Source organism: Nipponia nippon, unplaced genomic scaffold (assembly GCF_047370975.1).
Source record: "Nipponia nippon isolate SJK-2023a ecotype South Korea unplaced genomic scaffold, ASM4737097v1 scaffold_1, whole genome shotgun sequence".
Classification (NCBI taxonomy): Eukaryota; Metazoa; Chordata; class Aves; order Pelecaniformes; family Threskiornithidae; genus Nipponia; species Nipponia nippon.
Genome location: NW_028262290.1, coordinates 161,176,705 through 161,191,231, shown reverse-complemented (window position 1 = coordinate 161,191,231; position 14,527 = coordinate 161,176,705). Strand labels below are relative to the sequence as shown.

The 14,527-nt window shown below is 41.2% G+C and overlaps 1 protein-coding gene across 7 annotated transcripts in view; it reads left to right on the top strand.

The window, feature by feature from the left end:
• LOC104014886 (sodium channel protein type 5 subunit alpha) overlaps nt 1-14,527 on the top strand; it is a 217,260-nt gene that overhangs the window by 75,030 nt on the left and 127,703 nt on the right. For all 7 annotated transcript variants that reach the window (XM_087730822.1, XM_087730859.1, XM_087730851.1 and 4 more), the window contains exon 8: nt 5,033-5,096. In XM_087730822.1, coding sequence (XP_087586948.1) covers nt 5,033-5,096 — 64 coding nt within the window. The remainder of the gene's footprint in view (nt 1-5,032; nt 5,097-14,527) is intronic.

Genomic DNA, 14,527 nt, shown 5'->3' with positions numbered 1-14,527 from the left:
CATTTATTAGAGACTTCACCGCGTGTGACACAGTGTGCGCACAGCAAGTGCAGCAAGGATTCGTTTTAATTATTGTGTATTACCAGGAGGTATAGTGTGTTTGTGCCGGTGGGCGGAAGGGCAAGGAGGAGGTGTTATCTATTTTGTTTCTGTGTCATGTATCACAACTGTAAGGTGACGGGGCTTTCTGAATTGCATTTTAAATTTGGAATCGGGATGTTTGGTGGCTGTCAGTGCTCTGTGCCCAACGAAGCACAGGGAGAAAGCCTCCAACCAAAGAGCACCCGTGTGGCTGCAATAAATAGTCTGAGATAACAGACACCTCTCTGAAGTTTTTGTTAGAAAGTCAGCCAGAGGACTCTACTCTGGGCAGTGACTAATGATATTTGAATGCTGCTCTTTATACAAGTGTGATAATATATACATTTTTTTCAAATTGGAATGAATTTGTTGTAAGACGAGTCAAAATATAATTTCACTTGGGTCTTTGAAGGAGGAACAGAAGTTGGACCCAGAAACCATGTTTTCTAAGCTGACTCTAACCTTTTCCATTTTTCTGAACTGGAAACTTTTCCTTTCCTTTGCATAGAAATGAGGAGGACTTCTATCCTGCAGCTCTACGTACCCTACTGGCTTTCTGCTCAGTGGTGTGATGTAGGTGTGGAAATTATGCTGGAGCATAATTTTAATCAGAATAAGTTTTTTTTTTTTTGAGGAAGTTTGCCTTTTTTTTTTTTCTTAACTTGACAGGTGGAGCTATCGTGAATGTTTGCTCTGTTAGAATTGCCTGGTGCAGAAGGGAGCAATGCAGAAACCTGAAAGACTGATCAATTGGAAAAAAGTGTAGAATGAAACAGCAGAAATTATGAGAAGCTTGAGGAATTTACTTTGGAAGGAAGACATTGCAAGAATAGTCTACAGGAATTTGTGTATTTCCTCACTACTTGCATACAGCAACTTTAAAACTAGGGTTAATGCTGTGTGCTTTGAGCAGTGTAGCAGGCAGAGCATGGAGACACAGCAACTCGTGGTGTTATAGGAGGAAAAAAAGGGGTGATATATTTTCATCTTCCTAACGCTGTTGCAAACTTAAGCTTTAAGGGACCGCTGATCGTTAGGGCTACCAAGCTTCCTGGTGTCCCTGGAAAGTCAGGAGCTCTGAGGATTCTGGAGAGATTGAATTACTTTGAGTTTATGTAAATGTAACTGAGAGCTGGATTAGTAAATGTTATTTTCTGTGTTTAGTATAAAGTCCATTTGCTGGTGATGGGGAAGAGCAGACATTACTCCACTCCACAGTCACGGTGTTTTGCTGTCTGGGCTCCACGTCACATCTGTAGTCCCTACCAAATAATAATGTAATGTATAACAACTGGGCTGAGTAATGTTTGTTATTAACCCTTTCCTGAAAACAACTCAGGGAATTCATTAGAGGAGCATTTGCTCTTTGATGCTACAGGTGTGTTAATGTCACTGCCAAGTAAGATGTGATTCACAGTAAACCTCTACTATTTTCCATCTAACTGGCACAAGTACTAGTTGAAGTGAGGTTATGGTAGTGTGAGCTTCGTCATACCCTGCACACAGCAAGGGGTGTGGGTTTGGGCCAAATCTTTACTGTAACTGGTGCTTGAGCCACTTTGGCTGAAGGAGTTGCCATCATCTCACTGTCCTTTGCAGGTAGACAAAACTCTGTAAGAAGGTAATAAGCTGCTTGTGAGCACTCACTTTACAGGATTATTTTACTGAACTCGGCACCTCTAAAATACAAGCCCTGGGAAGACAACACCAACATATGGATTCATCATACACATATTTAATGGCAACAGAATCAACCTAATACAAGTAATACTATGTCAGGAGCATTGGAGATAGAGAGTCTTAGTATGGATTTATAAGGTTCAGGCACAAATATGCATATGTTTTAGAGAAGATAACATCTGGTTATTAGGAAAAGTTTCTGTTGAATTTTTGACTGCTGAGTACTGACAGAAAATGTTTTGTATTATTGAAAAATAGATGAGTTTATTTGGCAACAATGGAGTAAATAATGTGTGACCGACCAGAAACTGATATGAAGCCAGTGTTATTCTGACCCTTTTTGTTTAATTCTTTTAATATGATCAAGTAGTAATCTTACTCTGGAAATTCCTGTAGAAAAGTTCCTAAAAGGCATTGTATATACCATAATGGTGACGTCAACATTTTAGTAAAGATGGTAGAAAAAAAGAAGACAATTACCTTTGGAAAGAATGGCATGTTGCATAAAGATTATGTACAGAAATGCACATGTACCAATGTCATTGTTTGGCTTGATTTTATTTTAAAAATTGAAAAAAAAAATCTAATATGGAGGTTTTCAGTTTTGTTTTCCACTTTCATTTTCCTATTTTGTTTCCCATTGACATGAGGAAATTTTTCAGTGAAAAAACTGACAAAAGAAAACAAAACCTAATTGGAATCTTCCAAGACAATGAAAAAGTCATTGTGTTTTCAGGTGACAGTGATCAGTTTGAGCAGTCTATGTTTCAGAGAGAAAATCCTACTGTAAATGAAAAAGGAGTTTTATGTTCTTTGTCCATGTTAGAGTTAACTGGTGGAAAGCTGAGGCCATGGGTTAATATGATACCAAAGTGGTTTGTTCTTGAATGCAAGAGTGATGACTGCTTGCTTCTTAAAGACCTCTGATTGCCCGGCATGCTTGATCAAAATCCAAACCAACTTGCTTTGAGTGACAAATTGATTGTTGTACGCATTTTAGATAATACAGTGATTTGTCTCCTTGAGTATAATATTCTAATCCTCCCTTCATTTATCAGTAGGCAATCAGCAATTCAGCTCTTCCTCAGGCTGAAGTTTGGCACGGTAGCTGTGACACTCTGCTGTGCAGTTGCAGGCTCCGTGGTGAAGATACCCCCTCCCAGCAGCATCTATGCATGGGTTCCTCAGCATGCATTTCATAGCACTCTTTGGCACCTACCATATTGCTTGTTTTATAAATGCAGATGTTTAAGTCAACAGCAGGCAACAGAATTTTGTCTGTTCTTGAGATTTTAAATTTCCTGTTTGCACACAGAGCCTCCTTTTCCTCCTTATTTCTGTGCTCTGGCTCTGTTCTCATCTTCTGATTTGGCTGACCAGGAGGTGTTGGTTCAGTCTTCAGCCAGCACTGTGCTCCAGAGCTTCAGTCATCGTTTGAAGAAAGTGATCAACACACAGTGGCAGATCTGTGGTCCTCCTGGTCTTAGTATTTGCCGTATGAAAAGTTGCAATTCCCAGGGAGCAGTGCATGTTTGTGAAGTTCAGGGTACCCCATGTGGTGACCATTTCAAAACAAGGTGCAGAATCTCTGCAGTTGTTTGTCTATCTCTTGTGTCATGGTTGTGCCATATTTCCTCTGTACCCCAGAGTCTGATGGGTTTGTGTCACTACGTATCCCAAATAAGATACCATCTGTCCTCAGAAAAGCAGAAGCCTTTCACCAGCAGAAGTGGAGGGTGAAAGGAGATGGAAGACATGCCATACTTCCCCCATTTGTGGTGATTGGTCACAGATCATTAACCATATTGAATACCTGGGTGTTGCTGTCAGTCAAGATGCTTCCGTAGAAAGCCCACATGTAAGACAAAGTGGAAAAGCATACACTCTGAACAGGATATATGCTCTGATAACTTGTGAACACCATCACGTGCCCTCGTAACCACAAGCTCATGGACAGTAATTCCCTCTTGGCATGCAGCAGGGCAGGGCTTTTCCACTGCTCACAGCTTACTGAGAAAGCCACAGCACATCTGTTCAGTGGCTTGTGCCATTGAGCATTCTTTGCATAGCCTGCCTGGATAAGCTGTCACTCTTGATTTTTAAAACATTTCACAACAGAGGGTTAGCCTAGAATGGAGAACCTCTTCTGAGCATCATCTGCAGAGGCCCCTCTGCTCACAAACACATGCTGTGCAAGGCTGCCACCATCATGTCTTATGTCAACAGGGAATCCCATCCTCTCTGCTGCAGCAAAACACACTGGTGTATCTACCCTCCATCAGTCAGCTGCTGGCTTGTGCTTTGCATGTATCATGTTTCTAGATCAATGCTTTTATCTGTTCTTCCATGCCAACATTCAGGTTTTAGAGATCCTCCTTAGAACATCTCTTTTCTTCAGGCTCTCTCTGGAAAACTGAGAGAGTTTTTTGCTTATCCTTTTGAGAAGCTGGCCTCCTGTTCTGTTTCTCTGAATGTTAGGCGTTGTTGGCTGGGGATAGAAGAGCGAGTGTGTACACAAAGGCTCTCATTAGCTAATGTCCTTAAGCCTCATTGATAGTCAACCAGGGAATGATCCAGAGCACTTAAATTTAGCTTGCTCCTCTGAGTCTCCCTCAAGAAGTGTCTGTCTCTCTCCATTGCCATTACAGATGACTGCGTTGATAAATATTTGTCTTTATGAATACTTCCCTGTTTGCTTGATCTTTAGCAGGGTGCATTTTTCTGTTTCTTTTGCTTTGTACTGTATTTTTTCTGTGCTGGGCAGAATCCACCAGATTGAGGGAGTGGGCTGCTTTGTTAGTATTATTACATTTTGACTTATAGCTGGTTTTATTTTTAACCTGTGAGTCAGGAATTTCTATCACAAACTTCAATTAATATGTATCTCATCAGTGTAAAGTCTAAAAGTTATGGGCAAGCTTATGGTTTGGTTTCACTACATAGTGCTACACTGAATTCAGTAACAATGTTCTCAGAATAGCCAGGGACGTGGCTAGATGATGTTTCCTACATACACTGCCCACAGCCCTGCTGCCACCTTATTAAACTGGTCAGATTTGGAATACAAACAGCAAGTGCTTAAAGAGCTTTGAAAAAATATATTTGTTTTTACAATTTATAAAAGTTAAAATTAGCAAAACAAAGCAAAAGCGTGCCATTCATCTCTCAATTACTGTCCCAATTGAATATGCTGGTTGGTGGATGATATTTGTGAATGTTATCATTCCCAGAATGTACTTGTTAAAAAGCCATTTCTCTATTTCTGTTGCAGTGAACTATTTCATAAAGAATGGTACAGAAGATGTATTACTGTGTGGCAATAGCACTGATGCTGGGTAAGTGCTTTAAAAATATCTCCACTTCTGGTTTGTTTTGTTGCATTTGTTTTGTTTTGTTTTGTTTTTTTCCTATGTTTTCCTTCAGTTCTGTCCACTTCTCAGCAGCATGAAACAGATATTTCAACTTTCTTGTGTCAGTCGTAATAAGAGAGAGGATAATGACAATATTGTGCATAGTAATACAATTTTCTGAACTGCAGGGAAGAGAAGTTTGTGTGTTGCTTATTCAGGTCTAAAATCTTTTGGAGCCTTATTACAGTTCTTTTTCAATACGTTTAAATTTCTCAGTTAAAAAAATAGTGAAAACTAAGTAACACTTTGGCTGAATGGAGAGTATTTTAAAGGAAGTGAAAGAGGAATGGAAACAGAAAAGCTGGAGGGATTTAGACAGATGATGAATTCTCAGCTTTTGGCAAAGGAAGATAAACAAATCAACAAATGCTAGTCCCAAAAATAACATGCTTTGGAGGTGGGAAGGTACTTAGTTTTGAGTTGTGATCTACATTTGTACATGATATGTTTATAGACTACACGTGTTTCATTTTCTTATAGTATAGACAGTGAAGGGATCCAAAATAATTCCTGTGGTATACTAACTTACTCTGAATAAAGGACTTTTTATTCATATCCCTACCGTCTGTAGATACTAACAGTTCCTCCTGCATCCAGTCCTCAGGGTCTAAGTGCATTGTCTGAGGGTGTGATTTTATTGACAGGTTCTCATGATCTTGATGGAAATGGAAGAGTTCAGACGGGATGGGGAGAGATGGGATCTTGTGTGGGCAGAGGAGATTATAAGCTGTGCAAAGATTGTAGGCTGTTAGGAGTTGTAGGAAAAGGAAGAAAAGACCTTAGAGTGGTGCGATGGATGAGCTTTTGATCTAAATATGTGCGAGTATTTGAACCAGGGAGGTGGGTGACCTAGGTCAAGTGAGGGGAGGAGGTGAGATGATCTGCTTTTGGAGGGACATGTTTTGAGTTGGTAGGATTAAATGTGGAAGACTTTAAAAAAATAGGGTTTAAATTAGGAAGAACTTAATGTGAAAAGAGACGTGTGTTCACAGGGAGACAGCAGGAAGACGAAGGAAAGATAAAATCTAAACTTGCTTATGGACAGGAGGATAAGAAAAACCATGGGGTCCTGGAGAGAGATGCTTTACTTTCTGCTGCCACTGTCTATATTTGTATTTACATAAAACAAAGGGAAAGCTGAAGTGTCAGACTTCCCTCTGTATGTCTTGTGTGTCTGATCTGTATTGCCAGTCTCGTTTAGACTGTAGGCTCTTTGGGCAGAGGGCCATGCTTTCCTCTTTGTTTGTTCCACGGAAGGTACAATGTCAGCATTCATTAATTAAGTGCTTTGTTTATTGTAATACATTGCATTTATCCAAGCTCAGGCTAGACTCCAAGACTACTGGGATGTTTCCCGGGGATCCCAGGATTTGGCAATCTACCTATGCTGGTGGACTTCTGCCTTTGCTAGCCAACAGACCACAATATTGAACAAAAAATGTTCAACACAGCAACAATATTTTGCACATTGTGAAATATTATTCGTTGTTCTCCCTGATGACCTGAACCATGGTGGTGGCAGGCTGCTAAGGTCATGAGCAATGTCAAAAGGGCTGATTAGATTATAGGTAGTTTGTGAGGCGTAGTTTGTGAGACATAGTTTAGGGACTACTGCTTTGGAATTGTCCAAAAGGTGGGAAGTTAAATACCAATCCAATATCTATGGAATATCTATATATTAGTAGCTTGTATGGATTTAAGGGTTGAGTTCTAGCAAGTTCCTAGAAAGTCAATAAATTGCAATGTGTCAGCAAAAAGCCATGACTGGAGAAAGCCTCCAATGGAGGCACTATGCCCACGAGAGTCACAGCCTGAAACAGCCAGGGGAGAACTTCCAGCTCTCATGCACAAGGGGAAAATGCCACCTCCACACCTAGAGTCCTTGTGATTGTTTTGAGAAATACATCAAAACTATTAATGTTTAAAGGAAACCCACTTTCCCTTTGTGCATCAGTTCTTTCTTTTTCAGCCTCTTCCTGGTTTAGTTAACTATTTAATACCACTGGGTAAGGTTTGGTTTTAAATGCCTAAAAATGGGGAATAAATATTCCTACTTACACTGTTTTTTAGCTCAGGACTAGTAAGTATTGTCTCATCTGCTATACTTTGCATAGAGTTCCTGCCAGTCATCCCATTGTTTAAAGACGTGAGTATAATTAGGAAGATGACCTTAAGGCCTCAGGGGACTTGCCAAGTTAATGTATTCCCACCTGTTAGGACAGACAAACCATCATTTACAGGCTGACATATCTAACAGAGTGGAATTTTTTTCTCTTATCCTTCAATGGTCAAAGCCAAGAGCAAGTATGTTCAATAGTAAAACACAAAATCTGAATGCATTAGACCTTTTGGGATGGGTTGGACCACAGCATCAGAGGATGTGAGTTAAGTGTGAGTGGATGCATCAGATTGCGGTTCCCCCATCTATGAGTAATAAAATTAATGACAAGTGAGGATGCTTAAGTTGGGAACCCATCAAGGCATCAGGAAAAGGGGTAGAGAAAGACAGTTGGCAAGGCCGTGTCTGAATGTTCACAGCATTTTTGGAGGGTGTTTCTGTTCCTGCTCCCAATTTGGAGCTTGAATTTATTAGCCTCTGGGGTACACAGAGAACCCAAAGGAAATGTGGGGAATGGTGGTGTCATGTGCGCACTCCCGGAGGGATTTGTTGTTAGAGTGAGGGATAGCTGTGTTGTGGCCGGGATATTAAATCTCGAGGTAATTGACAGAGCCATTTTAGAGCATTTTTAAAAGCATGTTAATGACACTCTGAGGTTTGACTGGTTGCTGTTATTATAGAAGAGTAAAAAAAAAAATCTAAATAAATCTACTATGGCAATTATTAGGTGATGAGACTCAGATGGTCTGATGTGTGTGTAGTGATGGAGACTGCAACCTGAGCTGGAGCAGCAGGCCGAAATCAGCAGGGAATGATCATCAGTGGATGTTATATCTCAGACAACCTAATTATCTCCAAGGTGGGGGCTTTATTACATTACTAGGAGGGACTGTTTTCTGAACAAGCACCCAACCTGCCAATAAAGCAGGAGGTAATGAATCTAGCTAATATTGATTCTAGTTCAGAAGGGATTTGAATAGATGTATGTCACTCAGCAGCAGCAAACATGTCTCTAGTACTTTAACTGGCAGCTGGAAGAAAAAACCATTTATTTATCTTTTTAGGTATGCTCAAGCAACCTCAAGGAGCCACTTTAAAAATCATATTGCAGAGACATGGTAGGAATACTGGGGAGATGGCATTTTTCTTGGTTGCACAAGAACTAACCTGTCTGTGGGGTTTGTCATGTGATGCCTCAGAAAATTTCTTCATGATGCCTGAAATTTGATTTTTCTTCATTTATCGAAATAGAACTTTTGTGTTGGTTTTCGTATTGTTTACCCAACTGCATTTTTCCCCTTGATGTACTGCAAGAATTTGCTTTGTTTTTACAAGGAACGAAGAGTCCAATGGAAACAAGAAGTAATATTTGGAGTAGAGAGAAAAATCAAGTGATTGTCATCAAAGATGTTCTTTGGCTCAAAGTGAACGCTAGTGATGTGTGCTCAGTGTTTCACAACAGGCACATTCAGACCACTACATTAATGGAAAAATCCTCTGCTCTGAGATGTGTATCACAGATTGGTCAGACACTGGAAGCAGTGCTAAGAGCAAGGCTCTTTTAACAAAAAAAATGTAGTGTATTTGCAGAATTATTCATGTTTCTAGATGTGTTTCAGGGTTAGAGTTGGTTGTTCTTCTGGATGTGGCTGCACTGGGATTTATTCAAGTTGGTTCTCTGCAATTTCAATTTGTTTTATTTGATTTGGTTAAAATAAATGGAGAAAGATCAAATAGTCTGATTTTCTAAGGGATTACAAATTCTATAAATTTGCTTTTCAATTTAATTCCCAGTGTAGTAGCTTATCCAATTTTGAACACCTTGTTTTAGCCCTGAGGAAGCTCCAGTAAAGATCCGGTACAGTGGTCAAATTGTACCAGATCTTAGCTAGGAGCAGAAGCTGAAAGCTGCTTTGGCCTTTGTGAAATCCAAAAGTCTTAGCACCAAGTGGACTATGCTTTGCAAGGGCTCTAGAAAAGCAGGTGATAGCAAGTAGCACCATACACTGCCTATAATCAGGCATCACGGGCCTTTTGACCTACTCTACGGTGTGAAAGTGGCACTTGAGGGCAAAATTACCTCATATCCACAGATGACTGTTTATGGTGATAGCACCAAAGGGAAGGCCTGTGGTTGGACACAATGCTTTAGGGTGTGCTCAGGGACCTACAGCAAGGACAAACCCAGGACCTGTGTGCCTGGCCCCAGGCAATGGCACATGGCCAACACCAGGCAAGAAGCAAGGGAGCCTCCAAGCACACTGCTGTCAGGAGATCCAGTCCTGATCCCACCTTCAGAACCAACGAAGCATCCTGCTAGAGCGCATCAGCAGTGCTTCTACCAGGCATTGCCCTGCTGCGATCACCAGACCAAATCTCCCAGCGAGTGGGTTGTGGGAATCATTTCATGTCAGGCCACACCAACCTGCTTCATGCTGCCCATGCAATTACGGCTTGCTCCTTCTCCGTGACCATTAACCGTTCATTTTGATGAAATGACCAATACGGCAGAGTCCCAAGCTTCCCCACAGAGTAAAGACTTACGGGGGCTGCAGCAGCTTGGAATTATCTATCCACAAAAAAGGAAAATAGATTTCAGCTCTAAAGCATTTCCACTTTTATCCTGTTGTAATTTCACAGGGACATTTTTCTGCTGTGCATAGACTGCTGTTTTTTCTTCCTCTTCTGCCTGAAGGTTTGGAAGAGCAATAGAAACAGCAAGGAAATTTGTTCGTTAGGAGAAAGAGAAACAGACAAGATGCTATCAATGTACAAAGTAAACAAGCACAAAAAAAGAGCAACTTATCTTTGTTCTTTTCACTTTTTCACTTGCAACTACAACAGGGAGCTGGCTTTTCAGAAAAGTCTGCTTGTTTTAAGTCAATTGTGTCCCCTTCAGATCTCAAGGTCAGACTGCTTAATTTTTTTTTCCCTTTCACATGATATGTCCTGTATATTTAGTTTGTGGGCAGGAATAGTCTACGAGATCATACTGACAATGAAAGCACATTTGCATTGTGTCTGTACCGATATTACCAAAAAGACTAGTGAACAGGAAGGAAAAGCAGCCAGTAAAGCTACTTGAAGATGCAACAAGAAAGCACCTTTGGCAACTGCATCCTAGTAACTGTTGCTATAGAAACTTTAGCTACCTTTATCCTCACTATGACCTTGATTTTTCTTAACAGGGTACATTAAAATAATGTACAGCATGGGGCAAGATTCTGTATGGTTTGGTAAATTCTGCTGTCACTGAGCTTATTGCATATAAGGGATGAAGGAAGGACCATGTGGTGTAGTGCTCCTCAAAGTTTTTGAGTGAGTCCTAACTAAAATATCATCAGAAAAAAAACTTTGTTTCCTTTTGTGTTGTGGTATTTTACTAAGGTAATTAATACCAACACATAAAATTTCATCAGATGCCTGTTTTCATAGTCACCATGAATACTGAAAGCAACACTTATGGTAGGTTCTCCACACTGCCATACTGTCGGCATACTCTTTACGGCATGTACAGCAATGCAGCACTTTTTGGTCTCCCTGAGCTATAGTAACATTCCTTTGCCTTTATGCATCCTCCACGTGGTGATTTAAAGTCCCTTGCAACGGCTTATCACGCCCCTTGAGAGTAGAGAAGAAACATCCACTGTCCTGAGGAGCTGCGCTGCTATCAGATGCTTCCACCAACGCTACTTTGCCTTGCACAGCCCAGCACTGCAGCTTTTGCCCAGCCCTTGGAACTGGGAGAGAGTTCCTGGAACAATGTGTATGTCTGCCAGAAGAACATGGCAAACAGCATGCTCTCCCACAGCTCTTAATCCCCTGACTACAAGCAAACGTGCCCAGTAACACAACCCCAGCTGTGCTGGGAATTGGGGAACTGCACCAAAGAATAATGCACCCGATTGGTTCTTTTATTTTGCTGCTGGCAATTAGGACCACTGCAGCTCCGAGCTGCCTGAACTGAAATCTGTATTATTATTATTATTATTATTATTATTATTATTATTATTATTATTATTACTTGTTTTCTTAATACAAGAAGGCCCCAGATTCAGGCGATGTTGTGTTGGACGCTGGACAAGTAGGGTGAGAAGAGCCCCCTTGGCTTGGACAATTTGTATTTCAAAGATGCAGTCCATGGATGGGTTGGGGTGAAGATGGTGCTCAGGTGTTGCATATATGTACTCCTGGGGAGCGACAGGGATGGGTAAGGTCAGGAGAAACAAGCAGTTGCGGGTGATCTCTGGACTAGCCAACTTTGGCAGGCAGGTTGTGGTCTGGCAGTGTGTGTTTAACTTGCTGCATGAATGGGTCCATCACAGGGAACGGGCTCCTGGGGAGCTTTGGCATGTGCCTAGTGGGACTGGTGTGTTTGTAACACTCGCCAAATTCAGTCTGATGGGGTACAGCTGGCTGATGGGTGGGAAAGGCTGGTGGAGTGAGGAAGGGGATACAGTTCCCAAATGTGACTTCTTCAAATGTCACCAAAACGAGGGTGTTTTGGAAAGAATGAAGTGTATTATTTAAACTACCAGAGCTAATAATGTAATTACACCTCCGATTAGTAAGCAATATTAATGAATTATTATGATTTATTATTATGAATTAATGAATTATTACAAACCTTCAGGATGTACAGCATAGCTTAAATGAATTTAACTAGTTTCTGATGTAAATCGCATAATCTTTTCCATCTACTCTGTTGGTTACAGAGACACATGAATGAGGATGGTTTACTCATTGTGAGAAAGCCTCTCACTTGAGTATGAGAAAAAACAGAAAGCAAGTATATCACCTGAAAGATGCTGCAGGGGCCATGGGCATAACTTTATGTATTATACAGGCTTAGGGGCAACAATAACAGTCCCCACTCTTAGGGATCAATTGTGTATTTGGAAGATCATGTCTCTGGTTAAACAGCAGCAGTAGGGATTAAATCCAAATCCACTCAGTTCTTAAGAATGAGTAATATTATCTCTTAGTCAAAACTGTAATAACCTCATCAGCCACATGAGAGAAGCAGACTGACTGTGGGCTACAGTCTTCATTAAGCAGTAATCTATCATTATGTTTATGATGACAAATTAATGCCCTACATTTTGTTTCATGGGTTAGGCAGAAGATCTGGTGTCTGGCCACCGGATTGAGTGAGAAGAAATGAGAGTTTGCTTGCCTTGCTGCAGCATGAAGTCTAAAAAAGCCACATTGCAGCAGAGGGACTTCTTCTTCTCGCTGCTTGCATGTGTGCATAGAGGGGTCTGATGTCTCAGGCTGAAAACAGCGGTTTTCCATCTGCCTGAACAAGTAGTGGGTGGGGGAGTCTGAAACATTTTTTGTGGATGCCCCTTGCTTTAAAAAATGCCCTTCAAATTCTCTCTGACCCCTTAGATGCCTGGAGTGAAAGCTGCTGGGGGCTCCTAGTCAGACCTATCCAACGTGAAGCATGCTTCTGTGAGTTAGATGTTGGCTCTTAGATGGTAATTAATGAGGAATTGTAAGTCACCCTCTAACCATGATTAGTCTTTAATATAACAAAGCAAGAAAGATCAGGGGAAGGAGAGTGACCTGTGACTTTCAGGCAGACCAAGCACCCGCTGACAGCAATGCCTGGCTTTGGCTGGGGTGCTGCTGCCTTTCAGCACCTTTCTCCCACATGCCTGGTCACCTTTACAACACCCCTTTAAAAAAAAAAAATATCCTGTTTCAGAATGGGTAGTTTCATCTTGTCAGGTAGGAGCAAATGTTAGTCTAAGGATATTTATCTGTTCCCCCCCAAACACTGCACAGCATGCACTCCTTGTTTGGCTGCTGGTCTTCTCCCTCAAAGCCAAGGGAAGGGAGAAAAGATGGAAAGTGCAGAGAAAAGCACTCAGGCCTGTGACCTAAAGGAGATCTAAGCCTCTCCATTGTGGTCTGAGGACTTTAGCACAGAGAGGCAGGTCAAGGAAGACTCTATCGTGCACATAAACAAGCCTTGGAGGCCATGGGCACCATCTGTCCTTGCAGCTCTTACTGCCAGGCTTTGAAACCCCACCGTGCTCACTAGGGTGGTTTCCATTCCTCTGGAATTAGCCACGTGTCAAAGACATCACCTATAAACATTTCAGTTTGAATTCTGCATTCTTGGGCTTAAGCTGTGACCGAAGCAGAAACACTAAGGGGCCCTTACCACAGTATGTTTTTGGGTTTTTAATTTTTGGTGTGTCTGTGGTATGCACTTTATCTCCCATTATTGCTTCTTTCATAAGCAATTTGGTGTAGCAAGCCCTAGTGTGCCTTTGCAACCTAAACCGAATGAAAGTGCAGCCTTTACCTTACAGATGTTGTAGCTAACATTAGCAGCTGTTTGATGCTAACTCCTGGTAACACATGGACAACCTTCCCTGTGTTTTCAGGGTCTGAATGTTACAATTCAGCACATGGTTGTTTTACAAATCTTCTTTTATTGCACAACCCTATTGGCCGCTACGGCCTGGATCAGCAGGTTATTTGGCTTGCCTAGATTAAACTCTTGAGCCAGAGCATTTTGTAGTTATGCCCCTCAGCTACAACTCTCTGGCATTCCCAATCTGTGTTATTTAAAACAAAGCTGTTTCTTATGTTCTTTAATTTTCTGTACCAATGCCAGCTTACAATGGTGATTACAACCTGATGGATAGGTAGGTAGACTGATGCTTTTAACTTTTCTGAATCGATGACACTAATTTTATTGTGATCAATTGAACAGCATCCTGTGAGGCTCCTGTGGAGGATGTTATATTTATGTAGCTTGTTGTTGTTGCCCACCCCTGTGCATCAGAGGAGAGTGCAATCCTGTGAAATGCTTCCCCGAGGTAAAAGAAGCTAAAGAGTTTGCTAAAAAATCCAAAGGGGAAGGCTCAATATTATACATCGAAGACACTTCAGCAAAATCTTGAGACTCCTTAAAAAAATCCTCAGAAGAAATGGTGTCAGTTGCAGAATAATATTCTCATGGGAGAGTCTTACACCTAAATTTCTGTAGAGTGTTTTTCTGGAAAGCAGCATTTTGTTTTTGTCGCTTTCCCGTATGCCATGGGTTATCGCTTCTGTCGGCTACAAAAGAGGGTGAGCAAGAACAAGGAGTTGAAAAGTAGGATATTTTGTCTCAAGTGTCTAGTCTCCATAAGAAGGATGTGAGCTCACACTAATAACATTTTTGAGCTGGAGTTCATGCTTTTCGGGCTGAAGATACCTCGTTTGAATGCTCTTACAC